This window comes from Schistocerca gregaria, chromosome 3 (assembly GCF_023897955.1).
Source record: "Schistocerca gregaria isolate iqSchGreg1 chromosome 3, iqSchGreg1.2, whole genome shotgun sequence".
In the NCBI taxonomy this organism is placed as follows: domain Eukaryota; kingdom Metazoa; phylum Arthropoda; class Insecta; order Orthoptera; family Acrididae; genus Schistocerca; species Schistocerca gregaria.
In genome coordinates this window covers 839,871,392-839,898,229 of record NC_064922.1, presented here as the reverse complement: position 1 = coordinate 839,898,229, position 26,838 = coordinate 839,871,392, and the positions used below count along the sequence as shown (strand labels likewise).

At 38.4% G+C, this 26,838-nt stretch overlaps 1 protein-coding gene across 2 annotated transcripts in view; it reads right to left on the bottom strand.

Annotated features, from left to right (window-relative positions):
* Window positions 1-21,430: 21,430 nt before the first annotated feature.
* The window catches only part of LOC126355210 (uncharacterized), a 205,922-nt gene continuing 200,514 nt past the window's right edge, over window positions 21,431-26,838 (bottom strand). For both annotated transcript variants that reach the window (XM_050005457.1, XM_050005456.1), the window contains exon 4: window positions 21,431-23,441. In XM_050005457.1, the coding sequence (XP_049861414.1) occupies window positions 23,272-23,441 (170 nt within the window). In that variant the 3' untranslated portion in view covers window positions 21,431-23,271. The remainder of the gene's footprint in view (window positions 23,442-26,838) is intronic.

The window sequence follows — 26,838 nt, the reverse complement described above, 5'->3', positions numbered from 1 at the left end:
TTTGGAAAAATTATGTCATCAGCAAACCCCAAAATTTTTAATTCTTCTCTCTGCACTTTAATAAATACCCCATATTTTCCTTTGGTTTCATTTACTGCTTGTTCAATGTACAGATTGAACAACATCGGATATAGGTTACAACCTTGTCTCACTCCCTTCTGCACCACTGCTTCCCTTCCATGTCCCTCAGCTCTTATAACTGCTGTCTGGTTTCTGTACAAGTTGTGAATAGCCTTTCTCTCCTCGTATTTTACACCTCCTATCTTCAGAATTTCAAAGACAGTATTGCAGTCAACATTTTCAAAAGCTTTCTCTAAGTCTACATATGCTCTAAACATAGGTTTGCCATTCCTTAACCTATCTTCTAAGATAAATCGTAGGGTCAGTATTACCTCACATTTTCCTACATTTCCCTGGAATCCAAGCTGCTCTTCCTCAAGGTCCACTTCTGCCACTTTTTCCATTCTTCTGTAGAGAACTCTTGGTAGTATCTTGCAACTGTGACTTATAAAACTGATAGTTCATTAATATTCACACCTGTCGAGACCTTGCCTTTATAACTTATGCTACTGCTACGTTCCATGTTGCAATAAATTTTCATTTGTATGATGAGTGATCAAAAAGTTTCCTTCTAATAATTTCCGGATATGCAGCCGGATCCCGTCGACATTCTGCCACGATATTTCGGCCCAGAGACGTCCGGCCATCATCAGGTGAGTACACAACTACAGTAGTTCTGTACTCACCTGATGATGGCCGGACGTCTCTGGGCCGAAATATCGTGGCAGAATGTTGATGGGATCCAGCTGCATACCCGGAAATTATTAGAAGAACAAATAGGTCGGGAAAATTTCATAAGTCACAAAAAGTTTCCATCTGAAGACCATACAGTACAGAATGGGTGTGCTGATCAGCAAAATCACTGTGAGTATCAAGGCAATCGTCCCACCAACACACCAGCTTGAAGATAGCCATTTCGTAAAACATCTACTGGGTGAAGAAGTTCATGACTGCCATCCGCACATCCTCGTCTGACAGGAATTATCGGCCTTTTAGGGCCCTTTTTAAGAGGCTGAAGGTATGATAATCATTCAGTGAGATATCAGCACTATAGGGCAGATGGGTGAATGTCTCCCATTTGAGTTGGTGTAACTTCTGCTTACATTTGCGAATGGGGACATGAGTTATCATGAAGCAAAAGCACCCATGTTGTGCACCATTCCACAACAGCAGTTTTTGACAGACATGCTGCCCCATACACATTCTTCAGTTATCTGAGGGATGTCTATCAGTTTTCACCCTTCAGCAGCCGAGAAAATAGTAACAACACATTGGTCACATTTGGATGCATTTGTAATAACATTGCCGTACTTCATATTTCTACATTTACACTGCACATGTCGGAAAGACACAAATGCCACACTAATCCCTTGGCTACATGTCTGTGCTTATATACGTGACAGGAGTCAGACTTTTTTTTTTTTTTTTTTTTTTTTTTTTTTTTTTTTTTTTTTTTTGTTGTCTACACACTGCAGGAACACCTTCAAATGGAAACTATTTGCTTGCTTCTTATATGACTGATGGAGTAAGCAATGTATGAACAGAATGAAATGTTATACATTAGCATTTATGCATTTTTCCTTTTGCTATCATAGCACAAGGCATACTGGTAGTTGTACAGTTTTAATCATCAACTCAAAAAATAATGTTGCAAAATTAATTATTCCTCGCACACATTGAACTCTTGCACCAGTGTACCATAGTGAGCCACTAGATTAGCAGAAACCAAATGGCACTGACCTTTAATGAAATGCAGTATCGTTCATAATTAGTTTTTTTACATTTGAGATACAACAACACTGCAACAATGCATGCTGCATTGACCAAATGTACGACAACAATACAGCATCCCATGACATAGCAGTTAGGTGGTGCTGAAGCTTTCAGTGAGATCAAATGACTATGATGGTGAAGAACCAAGTGGTAGACTATCTTTCTGTGAAGACTGCTGGAAACTGTCCAAAAACTTACTGAACTGTGTAGCAGTGGAAATGTTGCAGCTGTGTCAGCCATTCCAGATGACTTCTTCGGGCATCTGTTGACTGTGGATGAGTGCTGGGTATATCACTGTGACCCAGAGCCAAAGGAGTGATGCAGGCAGTGGCAGAAAAATGACCAGTTGATTGTGGAAGTGGAAAATTTCCTGGACAACCATAATTAAAACCTGTACAACCAATGTCTTGGCCAAGAGGAAAACCTGTCACATAAAATAGTATGTTGAGAAGCACTAACTTCATCACAACATCATCTTTTATGGTCATGTCTTGATTCTTTTTAAGGATAGTATCAACTTCATTACAAGCCCTGTACACATTCAATTTGGTTCTCACTTTATAACTTTCTATATGCAATTTTTGTGTTTCTTTTATTCTGAATATATACTTTAAATTTTAATATGTTTCATCTAGTGTACGCCTTATTGTACTTATAATTCCATCCTACAGTAAGGGTCTGTCTGTAACTTTTTCTTTTTCCAGCACCTGTAAATATAATCATTTTTTCCATTTCTTACCTAGAAGCATATGAGATACTGAAAATAGATATTCTGCTGGCCAGCATTACTTCAGTCCATCCATATGTCTGTCAGTCAGGGCCATTTCAAGATCATTTTTGCACACAAGTGTCTTATCTTCTGACATTCCTCAACCCCCTCCCCCATCTAATTCTTTTTCCTTCATACATTTTCAACTCCACCAACATTCACTACTAATTGTGATATGCAGTGTGCACAGATCTTGTATTTAGGTGCCCCTCTCAGCTTGTCACCTCAAGTGACCATTACAAACTGTGTTACATCCTGTATAGAAACCTTAAAACTGTGAGATAACTGTCACCTTGGCACCCTAAACGAGGGCTTTCATTGCTTGGTTCATAAACTGGCACTGCTGTTAGTGCACACATCTTATATGTGTAGGTGGTTAATTGGACAGTCATTCTCCTTCTGAAACAAATATTGTTCATATTGATTTCTAAAATTAGTGTTGTGTTACGAGTGTAACTAATGTTAAATTATCCAGACAGAATGATCTTACTGTTGGTGCTATAACTTTTATGTGCAGAGGGAACTTTGGTCTATGTTTTTTAGGTAACTTGAAAATTGTTATAGGACAGACAGACCCTGTCCATTCATTCACTCTTGACTTCAAGAAGGAGAATCTTCTGTGATGTGGGATGAGTCAAAGATTACACCTAGAAAAGGCAATCATTTCATAGTAACTTGATCTGTACACTACATTATCAATAAAATGTTACCATACTGTGAAATACTACTTGTGCTTACACCAGCCAAATTTAAGTTAAAAAAAAAAAAAAAAAAAAAGACATGCCACTTCTTCAGTTGCAATAAACAGATACCACTTATCTCCTCTCAGTAGCTTAATATTTACTTAATTTCACTAGAAGTTTCAAAGAAAAATATTGCTAAATTAGGAAATACAGATACTTGTTACCAACACACTACCATTTGTCATGCACTCTGTAATGAATACATTAGCTAGCCATGAACAAATAGATCTTTTCAAACTTTGAAACTATATAAACAGATAATTTATAGGAGTGGCTAATAAGTATGTTTTTACTTTTATTTCGTGTATGTTAGATGGTAATTTGTTGAATTCCTTTACACCAGAGCACATTATTTCACTTTGAAACCCAGATGAGGAGGCTAAGTCTGCATAAAAGTAATTTTTGTGTCTTGCATTTTGATTGTACGAATGGCAATTTACCTTGTAGTGGTTTTATTTCTTTGTTTTTTGTTTTCAGTGTTAAGGTACTGCATTGCTACACTGGCTGAAAAATGGGGCTGTGAATTCTGACACTTACAGATGTGCAGTTGCATTTCACTGTCTTTTACTTTAATTTCACTGTTCAAAACCCCCCATATACACATTTAATATGGCCAGTACGCTATTGTTTAACTTTCGATAAGCCTCATTAATAGGTTGCAGGTGAACCTCCACTACCACTACAATAGTTTCCTGTTGAACATCTATGAGCAGTAGAAACATAACCACAAAGTTCACAGTTCTTGAAGAATAATCAGGTACATATGGAGCAGACACTGTTAGTGTTTTAACTCTCGGCCTATTGGTGTAACACTTATTTCACTGTTAAGATGATACATTGTTGTCATTCTAAGTAACACAGGTTCCTGGTCTGAAACTCGGCTGTGGACTGACTGTCTCATGATAAAAAAAACTGGGCCCTTATATATCATCACAATAATAGGTGCTGAAACTACACATTGTTCAAAGTTATATTTACAGAAATTACAATTAAAACAACTCATTCGATTAACTGAATACATAAAAAAATTGTGTCTTTTTTAAGTTTCTTCTACTGCAAGAGTTACGCCAAATTATTGTTTAAATAATGAAATTCACAAATATCATTACGCAAACAATACTTTTGACAAAATTGTTAATTACTTTGGAATTAATTTAGGGCTGGTTTTGCTAACATGTCTTCAAATAGAGCCAAATAGATATGGTACTTTAAGATTACTACTATTTCGTCTTCTAAATGTCTATAATTAGTACAGAAATAATATTTGTTTATACGTCAACAATAGAATTTAAGTTAAGAAACAATTACTGATTTCACCCTATAACAAAAGATAGTAACTAGGAAAAGTTAAAATAAATTAGAAAATCAATTACATACACAAAACTATGCAAAAAGTTAGACCTGGTGTTATATTATTTAAAACTGAGGGGCAACCTTTCTCTTTAATGAAAATGCACATTATATTCACATATGGTTATGGTAAATAGTTAAAAGTAACAAAACGAATTTAAGGATGCAGATGTCAAAACGGGAAGGGGGATTAAAATTATCCCACCTTTCTCAGTCACAACCTGAAACTAATTTCAATTAGCTGCAACAAAAAACATTTGGAAGTGAATTTACGGGACACTGAATGTAAAAATTCCAAAATATTTAAAGAGATCTCTACAAGATGTGTAGGTACCCTCACTTTTCACTGCGGCCCGAGCTGGTGGTAATGTGTGGGTGAGGCGCGCTTGCTTGGATAAATGGTGTGTGTTTCTTCTTTTTCAATAAAGGCTATGACTGAAAGCTTATGTGTAAGCGTCTTTTTAATGTGCCTGTCTGCAACTTAGTGTGTTATCTTTACAGAAAGCAGCAATCTATCTTTTCCTACATTGTTGTCCTTCCAATGAATAGGTACTTCTCTAGCGATCTCAGCAAATGACTATCACTTGTTGCTAATGAAACATAATTAGTGTGTGATATCTTTTGTCTAGCTGCTTGAAGAACACATCACTCATACAACATTTTATTGCAGTTATTATGTTATTGTGAAAAAAAAAACATTGGTTATTCAGTTAGAGTAGGTATCTCCTTACCTAACAAGCTTAAAATCCTGCGATGGTGACTACACAAAGCGAACATAAGTGTATTTAGAAGTGTCACATAAATTACTAACCTCAATACCAGCAATGAGATCAAGCAAGAGGAAACACAGCAGACTCCACCAGTTATACAGTACCCCAAGGCTAGTTCATCAACCAATCAACACTTTGGGCTGCTTTCTCCAAAACCAACACAAGGCAGAACCTCAGCCACTTAAAATTGCTGCCATTGTGAATGACAAGAGCAGAATTATGGTTCATGTGAGCAGAGCACATTTTTGAACAGAGTGACATCAGGAATGTCATTGTGTTGTGGCCCACTTAAAGGAAATGCAGACAGTCCAAGCAAAATAAGTGTTGTGAAGTCTGTGTTACAATGCATTCATAAACTGTCTCATTAGACATTTCTCACTGACCTGACAAATACAGCTCCAGAAATTACTTGGAACTAATGATTAGGTGACAAGTGCCCCAAACAGTTATTGAAGGAACATAAGTTGCTGGTGGGGACAGATTTGTTGCCTGGAAATTCCATCCACATGTTTTTATTTATTTAATTATTTGTTTTGACCCTCTGAATCCTACATTGTACAGAAATGCACATCATGATATAGGACAGGTCATTTGATACATATTAGGCATTTATAAGAAGAGGTACATGTCTATGAATCTATAAAATGATTACATATTTATATCACATGTTTAATGTACTTAGGTCTTATAGTTATTCTGTACCAGAATTTAGCATTTATACCAATAAAACTTACATTCAGTTACATTATGTAAGGTCAGTAGTTTGTGATCAATTATCTGGTGTTTTTATTGAGCAGTTCCTTATAGCAGGTTGTTTTTGAGGAATTCCCGTATGCTGTAGAGGCAGTGTTTAATTAGGAGTGATTGTAGTTTTACTTTAAAATCCTTCACTTGTGTAATGTTCTTCACTGCTATTGGGAGATGGTTATAGAGTTTTATTCCCATATATTTGACACCTTTATTGTATAGTTTTGTTGAATAGGGAATTACTTGTAGAGAGTTCTTTGACCTTGTATCATTTTGGTGTCAGTTTGAGTTTATGTCTAAGTTGCTAATATTTTTCACGGTGAAACATAGTGGGTCCAGTGTGTACTGACATGGGCATGTTAGGGCTCAAACAACTTCTACCTAACATTTGGACCATATTAGCAGCTAACACAGAGATGCCTTTCAGTGTTCTGGTGAGTAAAGCAGTAGCCATAACACATAGCTATCAATATGATGTTTTCAGCATGGAGCCAAACAACAACATGGCAGATGGTTCCAGACTGCTCATACTAAGCAGCCCTGTAATATGCATTACATCCAGCACTCAAGTGGCAACTACTGACAAGCTGGCAACCAGTGTGTAAAAGCTGAGCACCCAAATAGTAGTGCTTAAACATACACGAAATAGAAACACAAAACTACATTAAAAGTGACTAGCAAAATTTTTCTTCAAGAACAGGGAAACAAGGAACAGTTTTAAAGTAGTAACCAGTGCCGTTATCATCAATGTTTCTGTAGAAAGGCTGAAAAATGTGTTATGTCCTATAGTCACTCTAAATACAGCCACTAAGGGTCAACAGGGGCCATCACAAACATTGAATTATTTGCCCAGTTGCTCTCCATCCTACCCCCCTTTGGATACTGTGTCATGTTTTCAGGAGACATATGTTTCCACTCATGCCCATGGAGTGCAACCATTGGCACCATGCAAGATTATGTCCATGAACAGTTTGTTGCAATGATGCACAATCATGTCAGGCTGTCAAAGGACAAGAAATTCATGGTTTCAGGAAAGATTCAATAACTGAATATTGGAGGCATTGGTCCATTAATGTACTCTGCAAGAAAGATGTTGATCAGACATTTTCAAAACAGTAGTTTTTCACAAGCTGAGGGACAAATGATGGAATCTTCTGTTCAAGTTTTGACAGTTTTTCTACTTCTAATGGAACTTCAGTGGTGAATTTCAAATGAATTGCAGGTTCTGATATCTTTTTAAAGAATGGGATCACAAAAATGATCACCACAAGACACCATTGCCTCACATTCATGCATAAACTTCTAGGAACTGCATTTCGAAGACATGAAGACTTTGGTAAATCTCTGGCAAAATTTGGCATTTAGATTGTGGAGAACTGATCTCATGCATACTGCTGGGGGAGACTCAAGATGAGTGTGTGTGAAGGACAAATTATCAGGAACTATATTCCAGAGGACATGCTTTTGTGGCACAGTTTTGAAGTTGAGGGTGCATGTAATACACAGTTAGTGATGGCTGCTAATAACTCCCATATTCAAACTTATTACAGGATGTGTTTAGAATTGGACCTCAATATTAACAGCTAGCTTCAGTAGAGCTTCATAGTAGTTGGCATCACAGAACCCACCATTGGGAATGATTTCTTTCACAACTTTCTATTGGTTGCTTATCTCTACTCTGGGAGCCTCCAGTCATTAGCGGAAGTAGATACTCCGTGCGAATTGGTATGGGTGGAGGTTATACTTAACAGCCTAATTAAGTTAATAATTGGCTCCTTCTACCGACCCCCAGACTCCGATGATACAGTTGTGGAACAGTTCAGAGAAAGTTTGAGTCTCATAACAAATAAATACCCCACTCATACGGTTATAGTTGGTGGGGACTTCAACCTACCCCCGGTATGTTGGCAAAAATACTTGTTCAAAACCGGTGGTAGGCAGAAAACGTCTTCCGAGATTGTCCTAAATGCTTTCTCTGAAAATTATTTTGAGCAGTTAGTCCACGAACCCACGCGAATTGTAAATGGTTGCGAAAACACACTTGACCTCTTGGCCACAAACAATCCAGAGCTGATAGAGAGCATCATGACTGATACAGGGATTAGTGATCACAAGGTCATTGTAGCTAGGCTCAATACCATTTCTTCCAAATCCATCAGAAACAAACGCAAAATAACTTTATTTAAAAAAGCGGATAAAGTGCCACTAAAAGCCTTCCTAAAAGACAATTTCCATTCCTTCCGAACTGACTATGCGAATGTAGACGAGATGTGGCTCAAATTCAAAGATTTAGTAGCAACAGCAATTGAGATATTCATACCTCATAAATTGGTAAGAGATGGAACGGATCCCCCGTGGTACACAAAAAAGGTCCGAACGCTGTTGCAGAGGCAACGGAAAAAGCATGCGAAGTTCAGAAAAACTCGAAATCCCGAAGATGGGCTAAAATTTACAGACACGCGAAATTTGGCACGTACTTCGATGCGAGATGCCTTTAATAGGTTCCACAACGAAACATTGTCTCGAAATTTGGTAGAAAATCCGAAGAAATTCTGGTCGTATGTAAAGTACACAAGCGGCAAGACGCAGTCAATACCTTCGCTGCGCAGTGCCGATGGTACTGTTATCGACGACTGTGCTGCTAAAGCGGAGTTATTGAACGCAGTTTTCCGAAATTCCTTCACCAGGGAAGATGAATGGAATATTCCAGAATTTGAAACACGAACATCTGCTAGCATGAGTTTCTTAGAAGTAGATACCTTAGGGGTTGCGAAGCAACTCAAATCGCTTGATACGGGCAAGTCTTCAGGTCCAGATTGTATACCGATTAGGTTCCTTTCAGATTACGCTGATACTATAGCTCCCTACTTAGCACTCGTATACAACCGCTCGCTCACTGATAGATCTGTACCTACAGATTGGAAAATTGCGCAGGTCGCACCAGTGTTCAAGAAGGGTAGTAGGAGTAATCCATTTAACTACAGACCTATATCATTGACATCGGTTTGCAGTAGGGTTTTGGAGCATATACTGTATTCAAACATTATGAATCACCTCGAAGGGAACAATCTATTGACACGTATTCAGCATGGCTTCAGAAAACATCGCTCTTGTGCAACGCAGCTAGCTCTATATTCACACGAAGTAATGGCCGCTATCGACAGGGGATCTCAAGTTGATTCTGTATTTCTAGATTTCCGGAAAGCTTTCGACACCGTTCCTCATAAGAGACTTCTAATCAAGCTGCGGAGCTATGGGGTATCGTCTCAGTTGTGTGACTGGATTCGTGATTTCCTGTCAGGAAGGTCGCAGTTCGTAGTAATAGACGGCAAATCATCGACTAAAACTGAAGTGATATCAGGTGTTTCCCAGGGAAGCGTCCTGGGACCTCTACTGTTCCTGATCTATATAAATGACCTGGGTGACAATCTGAGCAGTTCTCTTAGACTGTTCGCAGATGATGCTGTAATTTACCGTCTAGTAAGATCATCCGAAGACCAGTATCAGTTGCAAAGCGATTTAGAAAAGATTGCTGTATGGTGTGTCAGGTGGCAGTTGACGCTAAATAACGAAAAGTGTGAGATGATCCACATGAGTTCCAAAAGAAATCCGTTGGAATTCGATTACTCGATAAATAGTACAATTCTCAAGGCTTGTCAATTCAACTAAGTACCTGGGTGTTAAAATTACGAACAACTTCAGTTGGAAGGACCACATAGATAATATTGTCGGGAAGGCAAGCCAAAGGTTGCGTTTCATTGGCAGGACACTTAGAAGATGCAACAAGTCCACTAAAGAGACAGCTTACACTACACTCGTTCGTCCTCTGTTAGAAGATTGCTGCGCAGTGTGGGATCCTTACCAGGTGGGATTGAGGGAGGACATCGAAAGGGTGCAAAAAAGGGCAGCTCGTTTTGTATTATCACGTTATAGGGGAGAGAGTGTGGCAGATATGATACACAAGTTGGGATGGAAGTCATTACAGCAAAGACGTTTTACGTCGCGGCGAGATCTTTTTACGAAATTTCAGTCACCAACTTTCTCTTCCGAATGCGAAAATATTTTGTTGAGCCCAACCTACATAGGTAGGAATGATCATCAACATTAAATAAGAGAAATCAGAGCTCGAACAGAAAGGTTTAGGTGTTTCTTTTTCCCGCTCGCTGTTCGGGAGTGGAATAGTAGAGAGATAGTATGATTGTGGTTCGATGAACCCTCTGCCAAGCACTTAAATGTGAATTGCAGAGTAGTCATGTAGATGTAGATGTAGATGTAGATGTAGATGTAGATGTAGATGTAGATGTAGATGTAGATAGATTAAATGAAAGTCAACTTTCGTTCCAACTGCGTTTTACAGGAATTTCCACAGATTGCCTCTGCAGAGAAGGCAGGGCATACATGAAAACATGGTACATTATCTGGACCATGAGTTGCTGCTGAGCCTAGCCAACTAACTCTTTAGAAATTTTTGGCAGCTCAGGAGGATATAAAGAGGCAAATTCAGGCTGGTATAATGACACCCTCCAGTAGTCATTGGAGCTTGTTTCTCCATACAGATTTGAAGAAAAGCAATACTTGTTTGTGTGGCACTAAGTGCCAGGACCATGCTCGATAGGTATCCCAATCCACATGTGTAGATTGCAACAATGCAGTTGTGAAAGCACATATATTTATTGCGGTTTATTGTGAGAAACCTTACTTACAAATACCGACAGCTCAAGAAGATGTCAAAAAGGCAGCTATCAGTACCCCATTTGGCCTGTTTGAATATCAGTACATGCCTTATGGTTTGAAGAACACAGTGCAAAGCCAGCAATAATGCATTCACCAATCCCTTTGTAGATTGTATTTTGTGTTCTGTTGCATGGATGATATTTTGGTGTTTTATGTTTCACAAGACTCATCTCGAGCAGCTCTTCCAACAATTACAACAATGTGGTCTAGTTATCAAGCACAAATGCATCTTTGGTTGAGACAACATGAATGTTCTCAGATTTCATGTGTCTGTGACAGCCTCGTACACCAGAGGAATTGTTAAACATAAGTAACTTGCCAGTGTCACAAACCTACAAAGAACTGAGGCATCTCTAAAAGGGAAATATGAGTCAGGTGGACAGAGAATGAAGTGAACTCAAGAGCAGTTGGTACCCTTCCATAAAATCAAGGAATATGCAGCTAACACTGTACTTCTCATGTATCCTTGGCATGATGCATCACTGACATTAATGGTGTATGCCAGCCAAATAGACCTAGGAGCAGCATTACATCAACTGGTAAGTGGAGTCTGGCAGCCTCTGGCTTTGTTTTCAAAAATGCTCACACATCAGCACAACAAAACTGGAGCACAATAGATAGAGAACTATACACGATCTACACTGTGATTCAACACTTCAGAGGTGCTGTGGAAGGCAAGCGTGTCACTGTCTACACAGACCATGCTCCTTTAACTGCTTTCTTTTCAAAGGTCACAGCACACTGCTTGCCTAATGTTGACAGCAGAGTACATCTCTCTGTTCAGCACCAATGTGAAACCTATCAGCAGCTGTAGAAACATTGTGTCTGACTTCCTCGCACACTGCTGTGCATGTGTGAAGGATGTCCTTGGAAACACATAACGGAACAAACAAGATGGTGGTGATTTACACCTGCTGCTTGCACAGAGAACATCTAACTTCATCCTATCTCTGGTTTATGTGCCAAATTTACAAACTTTGTAGTGGTATGATTCAACCCACAACTTGCAGCTTGCTCATACGCCCAAACATTTCCGGTATCAGGTTTCCACAAGTTAGCACATTCAGGAGGGAGGGCTACTGTCAGATTCCTCACAAAGAAGACAGTACGGCTAAGCATCAAAAAATGTTGCGAAAACTAGGCTCAATCATGCAAGAAATGTCAATAGTGCAAGATTGGCAGGCGTGTATCCACACCATTAGGCATTATCAACACACCATAGTGTGTTCGACGCACATACATTAGGATCTATTGGGACCATTCTTGAGCTCCAGATAGTGTAATTACTTGTTCAGTGATACATACATTTAGTAACTGTCTTGAAGCGATCCCCATTATAGACGTGGCAGCAGAAGCAGTGACCAGAGCTTTTGTCAGTGAACAGGTTGCAAGATACGGGGTGCCTTAGATGATAACAATTGCTTGTGGGCAGCAGTTTGAGTAACTGTTGTTCCATCAGCTTCTACCGCTATGCGGCTGCTCACGTATCAGAACCACCACCTACCATCTTGCAAACAAAAGGATGGGCGAAAGGTTCTACAAAATTCTGAAGGCAGGTATAATGTGCTCTCTTAGGGCTACAAACAGCTGTTAAAGAGGATCTGGACTGCTCCACAGCACAACTGGTATATGGAGAACAACTAAGATATCCAGCCGATTTCATTTCCGACAAACCAAGATATCTTCCAAATAAAGAAACTGCAGTTGACTTCAGCCATCATCCTCAGAGAAACATGGATGAAATTTGGCCAACAGCACCAAAAACACACAGTGATAAATCAGTCTTCATACACAATGACCTGTGTATGAAGACTGATTTATCTCTGTGTGTTTTCTCGTGATGCAACGCACACACACGCAAACACACTTCGCTGCTCGACTCGCTGTGGCTCACTTCGTTACCGTCGCTCGTGCACGCCAAAGCCACTAGCCCAATGCCATGCCAAGATGCAGGAATGGAGGAAGAGGCAAGATTGCTGCTGCTGTTGAGCTCCTGCTAAACGCAGTCGGGAGCAACGGCTGCGGCAACAAGAAGAAGAAGCGGAAGCCTGTGGCACAATTACAGTGCTATAAGTGCCTAAAGCTGGGACATATAGCCAGGGAATGTGACTGCGTGGTTATGTATGTTAAGTGCGGGAAACCGCACGACACACGGAACTGCACCAAACCAAGAGGTACTGCAGCATCGTGCGTAAATTGCGGTGGCTCGCATGCCGCAAACGTGCGCAGCTGCCTCTATCTGAAGACGTGGAAGCAGCGGAAGTTGGCCACAACAAGAAGAAAAGGTGGACACCCAGCCCTCCTACCACAAAGACGACGTTGACGCCTTCCGCTAAGCACTGCGGGAAGCCAACGAGGATGCAATCACCGCGCTCAAATCTGCCATGGCGGAGGAGAGTGCAGCCCTGAGAGCGGAACTAGAAGAGATGCGTTGGGAGGTGACTCAACTAAGGGTCGCCTTGTACCTTACATCCCGCACGACGCCTGATGTGGCACCGACACCCACCATTACAGGGATAGACGCGGCAACACAAACGACCGCCTCCCTGGCCACACGGCAATGCAGGGTTGCTAGGGAGGTAGTCATGCACTCGGGGAAAATTGCTGACAACAAGGAGACGCTCCCCTCGGAAGCAGTCGTCACTCCTGTCGCTGCGGAAATGCAGACGACGCAGGAAGGGAGAAGAAGAAGACAAGCCGTTCGAGTGCCTCCCCCTCCCCAACAAGAACTGTGTGAGGGAGGTGCTCACCAAGATCACAGGTTCCCTGTGTGACAGTAGCTACCCCCATCATGATCATCCGTACCCTTTCACAGTAGACAACATCCCTCCCCTACCTCATAAACCTTATCCATTCCACCGGGGGTGCGAACCCTTGAACCAGAAGCTTCACGGGAGGGAACTCAACAGGCGTGCAGATCTGGAGCTGATCAATAAGCACCCAATCTTCACTGACGAGGACTGGCGGTACATGACTGACCAAGCAGTCGTGCACATTCAACAACAGACACCCCCAGTGGACTTCTCCCGCCTGAAGAAGAAAGAATTAAGGCAGCCAGGAAGCAGCAAGAAGAAGAACAAGAAGCTGCCGAAATCACCTGGCAGATAAATTCCTACATCCACAGAAACCAGAGGCCAATCCAAAACCCGAAGAAAAACTTTACCAACATAGAGGATTTCAGGAGGAACAGCTCAACCAGCTTAAACTCCTACACCTCGGGCCAAGGCAGGCCCGTCATTATAGTGAGTGAGTGACACAATGACCTGCTCATAATGACATACATCTAGCTGAGGGAGGTCAGTACATGGCCACCTTGTCAACCTCTGTACGTGGGCCTTAGAGAATTCTCCAACAAGGCATCAACACATTCAGAATAAACTGGAATGGTAATGACACGACTGTTTCCATTGAACATTGGAAACCAGCATACCTAGAAGAGTGGCCTTGCAGCTACAGGAACAAAAAAGGAGAAACTTTTTCAGTTTATTTTCAAATTTTACTTTGCATTTTCTGACATCTTATATCACTAGGCAAGTGATAAAAAGCTTTAAATGCAGCATTTTGCACCCCTTTTCATGCTAAAGACAATTTAATGTGGAGTAAATGAATGTCATTTTTCCTTCTGGTACTGTAATTATGTACCTCATTGTTCCTTTTGAACTGTAGTGTACTATTTATAAAAAAATTCATGAAGAAATAAATATACTGTGAAGTGGTACTCAGAATGCCCAACTACTTAAATAGATGTCTACAAGATGATAAATGAGCACCACACATTATTCTTATAAGGCGTTTTTAAGCAGCAAACACTTCCTTTTTAAAGATGAGTCACTTCAGAACATGACATTAGCGAATGTAAATATGCAAAATATGTCAACTTGTTGATTTGTCTTTTCCCAAGATTTGCAATGATGAGTGAAATTATGGCTGAACTAAGTTGTTCAAGGAGTTCCAAAATGTGCTTTTTACCGTTTATTTTTTTGTCAATATTGACACCTAAGAATTCTGAAGTTCCAACCTATTACTTTGAGGTGGTTGTTTGAGTTGGTTACACCAAACAACACCCATTTAGCAGTAGTTCATTTATTCACCTAAATACATGCAAGGCTCACAAAGAACTGAACATGGTGGAAGAGGCCAAAGATAATCTTAGCTCAGTTCAAAGATGGATGCATCGATGTTGGTGTCAATTTCATCGGAGCTTCTGTCCCTGAGTAAACAATTATTCTCTTGCTTTGAACTTCACCAAAGAAAACATTACCTACTGTCTTTATTCACCCAAGTTGCAAATTTAAGAACTAAGATAAAATTGCAGAATCCTAATCATTTTTCATGTCAGAAACCTTTAGGTAATCTACAGTGAGGTTACTACAGACTATTAACTGCTCGATGGCAGGGTGAGGGTATGCCGAATGCCCAGGGTACGTCATCACTCAGAGTGCGCATGCCAACAGTAAAATTCGGAGGCTGTGGTGTTATGGTTTGGTCATGTTTTTCGTGAAGGGGGCTTGCAACCCTTGTTGCTAACAAAACACAGGTCTACATTGATGTTTTAAGCACCTTCTTGCATTCCACTGTTGAAGAGCAATTCGGAGATGGCGATGGCACCAAACAGGATCAAGCACCTGTTCATAATGCACGGCTTGTGGCGGTTACATGACGCTTCGTTACAGGATCATTTAGTAATCGCGAAAGCATTATGGAGATGATAGATAAACTCCAGTGGAAGACTCTGCAGGAGAGAAGCTCAGTAGCTCAGTACGGGCTTTTGTTAAAGTTTCAAGAACATACCTTCACTGAAGAGTCAAGCAGTATATTGCTCCCACCTACATATATCTCACAAAGAGACCATGAGGATAAAATCAGAGAGATTAGAGCCCACACGGAGGCATACCAACAATTCTTCTTTCCACGAACAATACAAGACTGGAATAGAAAGGAGAACCGATAGAGGTACTCAAGATACCCTCTGCCACACACCATCAGGTGGCTTGCGGGAGTAAGGATGTAGATTATACAGCAATGGTCCCATTGTGAATCCTTGTGGCACTTGATATTTGATAGCTTTGGATTCTGACTGATATGCATTCATTATTGATACATATTGTTTCCTGTTGTGTAAGTATGATTCTATCCACTTACCTGCTTGCCCTCAAATACCATAGTTTTGCAGTTTTCATATCACTATTTCATGGTCAGTAATGTCAGATGCTTTGGAAAGATCCAGGAACGCTGCAGATACAACTTGTTTTTCATCTAAGGATGGTGTAATATAGTCTGTCAGACTGGCAATTGCTGCTTCTGTGGATTTACTCTTTCTGAAACCATCCTGTGATGGTGTAAGAATGTTGTATTTGTCCAGATAATCAACTAATCTGTTATACATAAGCAGTTCCAGGATTTTTGAGAAACCTGATAATAGTGAAACTGGCCTGTTTGGGTCATCCTTATCCCTTTATTTTACACTGGTACCACCCTACTGGTCTTCAGTTTTTCTGGAAAAATTATGTTCCTGAAAGCACTGTTTGCTACATCCAGCAATGGTGAGATTATTTATTCACTTACTTCCTTTACTATAATATTCAACATTTTATTATCATCAGCTGATTTCTTGGACTTCAGTTTTTGTATATTTTTCCTCGGTTCATCATCTGTGACTGATTTGAAGAATATGGTTACGCTTGATTTTTTTGATAACTTAGTAATCTTATTTTTTGGACTATTGATTTCCAATTCTAAGTTCGCTATCACATTTATACAGGTATCATTGAGTATGTTAGCTATTACTCTATCATCTGTAACCACTCTGTTGTCTGTTTTCATTGACCTGATCTCTATTTCTTTGTTCGATCAGCTTTTTCCTTTCTTTCACCATTAATTTCATTCCAAGCTGCCTTTACCTTGTTTTTTTAAGTTCATTGTGGTGGCATTAATTGCTTTTGCTTCTATTATTGTTTTTCTCACTTCTTTCATAGCATCTTATAATTTTCAGTTACTCCCCACCCCCATTTTAAATCCTGCAGCTTCCTTTGCAGTTCTATTATTTCACTAGTAATCCACTTTGTCTGATCCTACTGCTTTTCTTGTCTCTTTGCTTTGGGGAATGCCATATCAAAATAGTGTTTAATTGTTGTAGTAAATGCAAGATACTTTTCATTTACATTATGTGCATGTAGGATTTTATTCCAGGTTTCCCTGTTTAATATTGTTATAAAGATGTTAATATTTTGTTCACTGATTTCTATGGTTGCTTGTTTTGGTTCTGATATAATGTCCTTACTTCTGCAGAAGCAGGTCAGCTGTCCCTGATGCTCAGATATTTATGTTGGACTACACGTGACTCATAACTACAACTACTAAAATTAGTAATAATGTTGTCAATAACTGTCTGACTTTGAGAACTCAATCTTGTCAGTGCACATATTGTTGCCTCCATATTGTATTGTATGAACAATTCTTCAAAATATTGTCTTGGTTTTGATTCTTTTCCCCATGTCAGTATTGAAATCTCCACACATAATGATGTTTTTATTCATCTTCATAAGTTGGCCTTTTTTTTCACAAGGATGCTAATCTTGCCACTTGGTGATCTGTGCACACAAAACAATCTAGCCATCAGTTATTACACCAGTAATTTCAAAGTTTTTTTCTTTAGCTGTGGATAATCTCACACACTTGCTGTTTGCAATCTTTATGGACTTCCCTATTTTAATATATATAGAAACTCCACCACCTTTATGTAAGGATCTATAGAAGTAACTGGATAAGATACAGTCCTTTATGCACTGATAAGTAGTATATCTGATTGTATTTCACTTAGGACTACAAACTTGTTTGGATCTATAAAAACTGTCCCAAGATGATCACACTGTTCTTTGATGGCATAATTTATTTTGGAGATATATTTGTCACTCACTGACTTTCTTTTTATGATTCTGCTGAGTATTAGCTGGGATCCCTCATAAACACTTCTTGCCAAGCTGATCATATTTCTTGTTTAATTAATAATCTGTTCTTTGCTGCTGCTCCTTAATGAGTTTGTTCCAATGAGTATATAGACACCACTGTAGTATTAGTTTTGGTTTGAGAATCTGGTTTTGCATTCATATGTTTTGAATTTACCATATTTTTAAAATGTTTGCCAAGTTGTTGCATTCTAATTCCCAGTCTGATGTAAATTTTGCAGTTGGGGACAGCAATATTTTTCAGCAGCAAATCACCAACTATCAGAAACAAGAGTTTGAAATTTCCATGTAGTATGACCTGTTAGATTGTTCTTAGCTGAAGTCAGAAATTTATTTGCTGCAGCTTCTACACAACATTGAATGTTTGATTGCCAAGTGGTCTTTCTTTTCATAATTCCTTATCAGTTTAATTTAGCAGTTTCTTTTAAGAATATCTGCTGGTTTGACATTGATATCTAGGTCACAACGGATTTACAACATTCAGTCTGATGATCTGAAAGATATATCAATGTAATATTCACACAATGTGTGTGTGTGTGTGTGTGTGTGTGTGTGTGTGTGTGTGTGTGTGTGTGTGTGTGTGTGCTATTCTGTAAGTGAGACCTGTGAGCAGCTTTCAATAGCTGTACAAATCACATTTATAACAACATACAGATATTTTTTTCTTGCCTTTTCTGTGCTGATAAGATTACTTTGGTAAATATTTTGAATTGATTGTGCACAGAAAGTAGTCTTATTTGTAAAACATAAATCCATACTGTTTCAAAAGGAGGGGGGCAAATTTACACCTTTGATGTGATGTTTATCATTTGTTCATCTTTCTCCTTATGCCACTTCCTGTCATACCTTTCCTCCTCCTAGCCTAGGTGTTTAAAAATGTGTGTATTGTTGTAAATGAATTGGTGCAAATAATTATCTGTTTTGTACTAGTGATGGCTCATGTTTGATTATTTCTTAACATTAATCTCTCTCTTATGTTATTAACAGATTATCAAGTGGAAAAATGGGTGAGTGTTGTATAAATTGAAATAACTGGCTTGGACGATGTTTGCATAGCCACCACTGTGACCATCTCACCGAAATAATGGTTAATTGTAGTAACTATTTAGAACATAATTCTGATTGCCCAGTGTGAATTAAATTTTTGCACTTGAAACATTACAAATTCACATTGTTGTGAAAGTAGAAAGCCATGCCAGTTATTCCAAGAGAATAATATTTTGTGTCCTGGTATTTTTAAATCCATAGACCTTTGGTCAGTTCAACACACGCAGTTCTCATTAAGGTGAGTTAAATGTTTTATAGTCTGAAACATTGGAGTGTGTTTTAGAAAATTGCTGCTGGCAAATAATGGAACATATCGTGGTTTATCAGGGATGCTTATGAGCACAATAGACTGAGTACTCTAAACTACCACCATTATTTCATAGGTGTTGTAGAGTCCAAAAAGCTACATGACATTAAGTAATACATTTTGTAGAAGTAGTACCCAGCTACAGAGTAACTGAGTTTCCATTCCTTCCTTTGACCATGAGAGAGAACATTTTTTTCCTTTGCCACCTTTTCCCAAGCATTCCAACAATCATAAATGAGTGTTATGTGGCTATTTAACAGATGGTCAGTGTTCTCAGTAGCAAATATTACAAAACTATGAACAAAGATTAAAGCCACCAAACAACCAACACATAATACAATACAAGAAATGAGCTTTTGGTAGTGTTGTAGATAACCAGTTCCACAAAATGGGGGAGGGTACCATGAGGAGATATTTGCCCCTCTTGGCATCTGGAGTATAGACTTTGTAACACATTGACTGCTGCACACACAGTGACAGATGTTTCACCACGAGGCCAGGCCAGAGCATCAGGCATGAGGCTCTGTTGTGGCCACCAGTAGGCAAACAGCATCAGGTGTAAGGTTCTGAGCTGTCGCCATCAATGGATTAGTGGCAGTCAACATGTTAGTCATTATAGAATTCCCATGCAGTTATAAAAATGATTGTTATGTCTGCCATTTCACTAAACTGCATACTTAACATTCTTGACTGTGACAGGAAATTGTGGCTTTTCAGTTTCTGTATGTATGTTTACATCTACAAGACTACCCTGCAATTCACAATTAAGTGCCTGGCAGAGGGCTCATTGAACCACCTTCAAGATATTTATCTACCATTACACTCTTGAAGAGTACCATTTGACTCTTGAAGAACATGCAAGAAAAACAAACACTTAAGTCTTTCTGTGCAAATTAAAATTTCTCTTATTATATTACACTGGCCATTTCAACTTACATATGTGGGTGTCAACAAAATATGTTCACGTTTGGAGGAGAAAGTTTGTTATTGAAATTATGTGAAAAGATCCTAAAACAAAAAAAAATCATTTCATTTTAATGATTGCCATCTCAACTTGCATATAATATTTGTGACACTCTCTCACCTATTTTGCAATAATATAAAATGAGCTGCCCGTCTTTGAACTTTTTCAATCTCCTCCATGAGTCTTATCTGATGTGGAACCCACACACTACACAATAATACTCCAGAAGAGCATGGACAAGCATAGTGTGAGTTTTCCCCACAACATTATCTGTGTGATTCTTCTAGTTTTAGCAATTTCTAATTGTAATTCCTAAGAATTTAGTTGAATCCAAAGCTTTTAAATTTGTGTCATTTGTTATGTAACCAAAATTTAGCAGATTTCTTTTAGTATTTTGATGTGGATGACTTTAGAGGCAAGTGTCACTTTCTGTACCATACCAATATCTTGTCTAAATCATTTTGCAATTGGTTTTGATCATCCAATGACTTCACGAGACAGTAAATAACAGCATCGTCTCCAAAAAATCTAACATGAGTATGACTGGTTCTCAAGCTGTTCATGTGAAATTAAATCATTTCCTTGGTGCGGAGGCCGTTTTATGGCTGCCCCATGATCAAGGCAGGTGCAAACCTTTGCAGAACATTGCTAAAATTTGAGTTTGAAATGACCCCTGTGGTGTAGGAGGATCTACTTTCCATACAATATTGAGTCAATAACTGTAAATCTTTGAGATAAAATAAGATTTGTGTATATCCTGGCAAATTTTCTTCTTGGTTCAGGACATATTAAACACACAGAATGAGTTATGGTAGATTCAAAATGGCAAATTTAAAATCTTGCCTCCTCTTGAGTAAATTTCTGACAGTCCTCATTTGTGGCAAAATAGTATAATTGAAAAACCTCTGTATTTTTTTCCTCCAATTCCTACAGGGGCATGACATCCTAGCCATATTAATATTGTCACACACTGAAAGTTTATAATAGCTGATTCTCTGCATTTATACATACCTATATCTGACTCATATCTCTAAAAGTTATGCGGTCCTCAGACTTGTGGAACATGATTTTGTATCAAGGTGAAGAATCTCATTTAGCCATTTCTAATTCTACTTTGATTGCACATCATTAATAAACTGTCTAATAAAAAACTCTACATGTGCCTGGAGAGCAAGGATGGAAGGAATAAAGATGCAAGTGGTTTTCTTGTGAAAGTCATGTAACAATCTTTGTGAGCAATTTACATTTCTTCAGTACATTTTCAGTGCCTGATTACAACATTTTAATCAAAAACATATTGTTTCTCTTAAGAGTTAAAACTAACATAACTGCTAAGAATTATTCTTTACATGTTTCCAATGAATTATAAGTAACATAAATCCGCCTTTTCAAATTTTATGTACTACTGACTATGCATCTACTGTACTAGCAGAAATTTTTTTTGTGGTAGATATGAAAGATTATGTAACAAATTTAAGTAATTTGCCTTGAAAACCATAAAAAATTCTCCATTCAGTGAATACTAAGAACTAACTGCAAATATAACATAGAGAACAGGAGAAACAGGTTTCAGTATGACTAGATTGTAGTGACTAGAATTAGCATCCTTATCAAAACTTTTTCCATTCATTTTCCACCGCCTCCAGCATTCTGTTTATGTACATAACAAAACATTTACTGTCCAAGTTCAAAATCATTTATTACTGTTACAAGACAAATATTTTAATTCAAGCATAATAACTGGAGTTTCATGTGATAAACAATGACACAAAATGTTCTTCCCTTTGCTATACATTCAAGTACTGTTACAACAATACATCAACAAACCTAAGGTCTTCTACATACAAGATATGGGCATATATTTCAACAGTTGAATGAAATGGCAAGAAACTAGTTATTTGGTGAAAATTAGGAGACTGTCTAAAGACAACAGTGCTATGGTGACCGGGGTCACCAGCCGCAATCCTCATGACAATTATGATGTGCTGGTCAAAGTAAGTGACATGTGCTCTGTAGCAACCATGTCAGAACATCAATTATAAACATGGACTGCCAGGACAATTATCGACAACCCAGTACCTAATCAGGCATCAGCAAGAGGTCACTGGCTGCACCACAAAACCACACCTCAATCCAGTCACAAGTGGCTAGAGGGTAGCACATCTCTTCCTGAAAAGTGACTATTTAAGCCAGCCCACTGTGGACACTTCCTGTCAGCAAGAGCTGGATGAGGCATGTGCCAACTGCTTGCAGTCCAACACTTAAGCTCTCAATAACGCGCTACTGGAGAAGGCTGTGTCACACTCAGAAGTTCGGCTTCTTCGAGTGCTAGTTTTTCGTGTTTTTAGTTGCAGCTCCTGGGAGGTTGTTGGAACCTATACCTTTGAACTGTATTTAGTTAGAACCATTCAAAAGATGGAATTAATTTCTTGTTATCCTTATTGTTTTGCAAGCTAATAACAAAGCTGTTGTAATGTCTGCAAGTGGTTTCCTCCCTCTTCAGAAAGAGACATGCTGCCCACTAGTCACTTGAGACTGGATGGGGGCATAGTTTTGTGGTGTGGCCAATGACCTCTTGCTCATGACTGGAGAGGTACCCAGAGGTCCATCGTTCTTGGTTCACCTCCTGGCAATCTGGATTTATGTTTGATGTTCACACAAGGTTGCTACAGAGTGTGCAAACATTACCTACTTTGATCCATGCATTGTAACTAGCATGAGGGCTGCGGCTGGTGCCCTGCTACACCATAGCACATAGTTTATTTGTACAACTGCTTTACTTGTCAATTCCTATGAAACATCCCATTTTTAGTAACAGAATTTAAGAGTCATCAAATGAATGATTCACTTATCACTGTGAAAAGATGGAAGAACAATGTTAACCTGTAAGGTGATTTTCATTTTTTCAGACATTTACTTGAAATTTATATTAATACTTTAATTGATTAGAAATTGTGCTGATTAATTATGTAATAATAGTTTGGCACTGCTTAGGATTTCTGATACTGACATCATATGCTAGAATCAGTAACTCCTTGAAATTTAACGTTTCCTTCCAAGCCCTGTCCAGAGGTAGCCTGGGTCGTATCTACCATGTGAGCTTCTAGTTTCAGATTCTGCCACAAAATTACGAATTTTATATGAAGGTCGATGATTTCTCAAGGCATGAAGGTAAGCAGCAGTGGCTTTTGGCCGTATTTCTCGGTCTTGCTCTGCAATAAAAATAAAAATTATTAATTTTGTCTAACTTCTTAATTAGATACTAACCAAATGAAGGATAAGTAAAAAGTGTATTTAGTGAAATAAAGAAAATGTCAAGACTTCCAAAAAGTTAGTACTTCCTCTTATGTAAACAAAATTTTTGCATATCTTGAGCTTGTAGAATGTCTTCATAATTTAAGAGCAAACAATAGAAAACAAACATATAGAAGTCAATTATGGATCAAAATCTGCTGCGGTACAAAGAAGGTGCAATGGAGATTAACCACAGAATGTGAAAGGCTGAGAAGAAATGTACTGTGACAGAGATAAGAGAGAGAAATTAAATTAGTAAATGGTCACATTAAATTCAAAGCAGTCTTGAAAGGATGTTTACTTATGCACTGCTTCTCTAGTCCGGATGGGATCCCCCAAAAACTCTTGAGTCAATAACATAATCACTATTAGTAATTCAATTGTAGTTATCTTTGAGACAATTGTACATGAAAAAATAAGATAATAAGTACTGAAGTGTATGTATGAATGATTCTTTTATAATCGCTCATTTAAAGCTGATAAACTTATAAACCCACCTGCCAAAAACTACTATTTTTTTATAAAAAAATATTCTGTTTGACTTATCCTTCTCCTAATAACTCCGTACTCACCACATAGAGGAGGCACTGAGTTGCAGACAGGCTCAATGAAAAAATTGCTAAACATTTAAGCTTTCTGGGGACAAAAAGTCTTTCTTTGAAAATAGAAAACACACACACACACACATTCACACAAGCATAACTCACTCACACATTTCCACTGTCTTTGGCCACTGTGATCTGAATGTGGACTGCAACTACATCTGAACTGAGCAGCCAGATAAAGCCATAGTGCACAGTCATGCCACAGCAGCCAGAGACAGTGGCGGTGTGTGTGGGTTGTGCTTGTGTGACTGTGTATGTTTCCTGTTTATGAAGAATGACTCTTTTATCTGGAGGCTTAAATGTCTAACAGTCTGTTCAATATGCCTCTCTGCAACTCAACGCCTCCAAAATATTGTGAGCAGCAACCTATCCTTTTCATTATTCTACCGTGGACTTTCATGTTCAGTTTACTTGTATCACATATGTATGTATACCAGATATTCAACTGTAATTAACCACCTGAATTCAGTGTATGTATAAATACTGACTTGTCCAGTATCTATTGTGCTTGTATTGTTCGAATGAGGTTTACTGGATAGAAAAAAATGCAATACAATACATATGCTATTTAAGCTAACAAGATATATACAAATTAGCACTTTGTATGATCAACACAAAAATGTTGTCATATAATGCACTAACAGAGGTCTTTATACACACATTATTTCCTGCCAATCCAAAATCCAATCATTGAGATAATGTATAAAAGGAATGGCTAATAAAAAATGCTTTTCACTTATATTTAGAATTTTTGGGCGATAATAATTTTGTGTCACACATTTATAAGCAATTTGTTTCAATTTTTTGCACCATAATACAGAGTTCCATTTTGTGTATACAATCTGTTGTGGTTGGCAGGACAGCCTACTCTGTGTTACTAAAGGAGGCCGAAAGGCACATTTAGCTCACGCAGGCTGGCGTGAGGTCTGGAACAGGACAAGGAAATTAGAATTTAGAAACAATGGACGTAGCTGGTGGAATACTTAACTTTAATCCATTAATGACAAAAATACTTAACTTTAATCCATTAATGACGAACGTCGCTTTTGACATTACATGATTCACAGTATCAATAGTAACTGATAATGGCGCCTTGCTAGGTCGTAGCAAATGACGTAGCTGAAGGCTATGCTAACCATCGTCTCGGCAAATGAGAGCGTAGAAGTCATTGAACCATCACTAGCAAAGTCGGCTGTACAGCTGGGGTGAGAGCTAGGAAGCCTCTCTAGACCTGCTGTGTGGCAGCACTCGGTCTGCAATCACTGATAGTGGCGACACGCGGGTCCGACATATACTACCAGAGTGCGGTCGATTTAAAGGCTACCACCTAGCAAGTGTGGTGTCTGGCAGTGACACCATACAATCCATATAGGATTTATTTTTATCTTTTGTTTCTTAGTTATGACTATTATAGCTAGTATGAGGTGACTTATTATTTATCATAAATAACATAAAAAATAAGCATACTGGGACCTAAGTGTGAGGCCACTTCAGGTGTCAATGTATTCTTTGCAGGGTATTGAGTGATCAACTGTACATAGCATTATGGAAGCATAAATATTTATTCTTGGCTGCCTTATTATCATTTAAGTTAGTCTTGAAAGTATGAAAAACATCTTAACAATTTCCTATAAATGTGTGGACATAACAGGGACTTTGAAGTTGTAGTCTGATGAACTCCGTTCATTATTCACCTTATCAGTAAGTCAATTTGACTTTAACTGTGGCCAACATAACAAACTGGAGCATTATGCAGTTTACAGGGTGATTCACGAAGATACGCAAATATTTTAATGTGTTATTCTAGAAGCAAAAATAAAGAAAGAAGTTCATAGAAATATAGGTCCTCAAACATTTAGTTACAGATTTTTTATATTTTACCTGAAATTTAGATACTTTGCTAATATGAATCCATTGCAAACTTGTACAAGGTTAAAGTAAAGCATGATTTCCATTTATTTTGATGTTATTGATCTGGTGAATCTAAAAACCATGTCCCAGACATGTATCTGCAATAATTTTCCAGAACATCCAGAGTAGCAAAGAAGAAATTTTGTAAAATTTTTAATTTTTTAACTACTTGGCCCAATTTGTTTTTTAAATTCCAGAGAATTGTGCACAAAGTTTTCAACAGAATGTTGCAGAGAACTTAATTTTGGAATAATGATGGTAATAACATAAACTGAAACTGTATGAATGTGTCACATAACCTGCTTTTATTAATACCATAGCGCACATGAATTCTTGTTAAACCAGAAAAAGACAAAGCTCAGTTTTAAGGAAGTTGTACAGTGTACCTACAATTTCACAATGCATTCACAATAACTGTTCAAAAATGCCTCCACCGAGTCCAATGCTTTTAGCTCCACAGGTATGAACAAATTTTGTTGCTCCTTTCCGTTTCAAGGGGTTGTTCTTAATTTCATCTATTGCATTTATAATGTGAGCAAGTAATGCCTCACATGTAGATTAGATTAGATTAGATTAGATTAATACTTGTTCCATAGATCATGAGTACTTTGTCCTCATAAACTGTGTGTTTCATCCATTACCAGTCACAAAAATCCATTGGTGTAAAATCGGGTGATCTGGGTGGCCACAGACGTGTGGCTCCATGACCAATCCATTTCTGGGGAAAATGTCCATTTCGGCATTCATCTCTTTGCTTCTCTGGATGTTCTAGAAAACTACTGCAGATACACATCTGGGA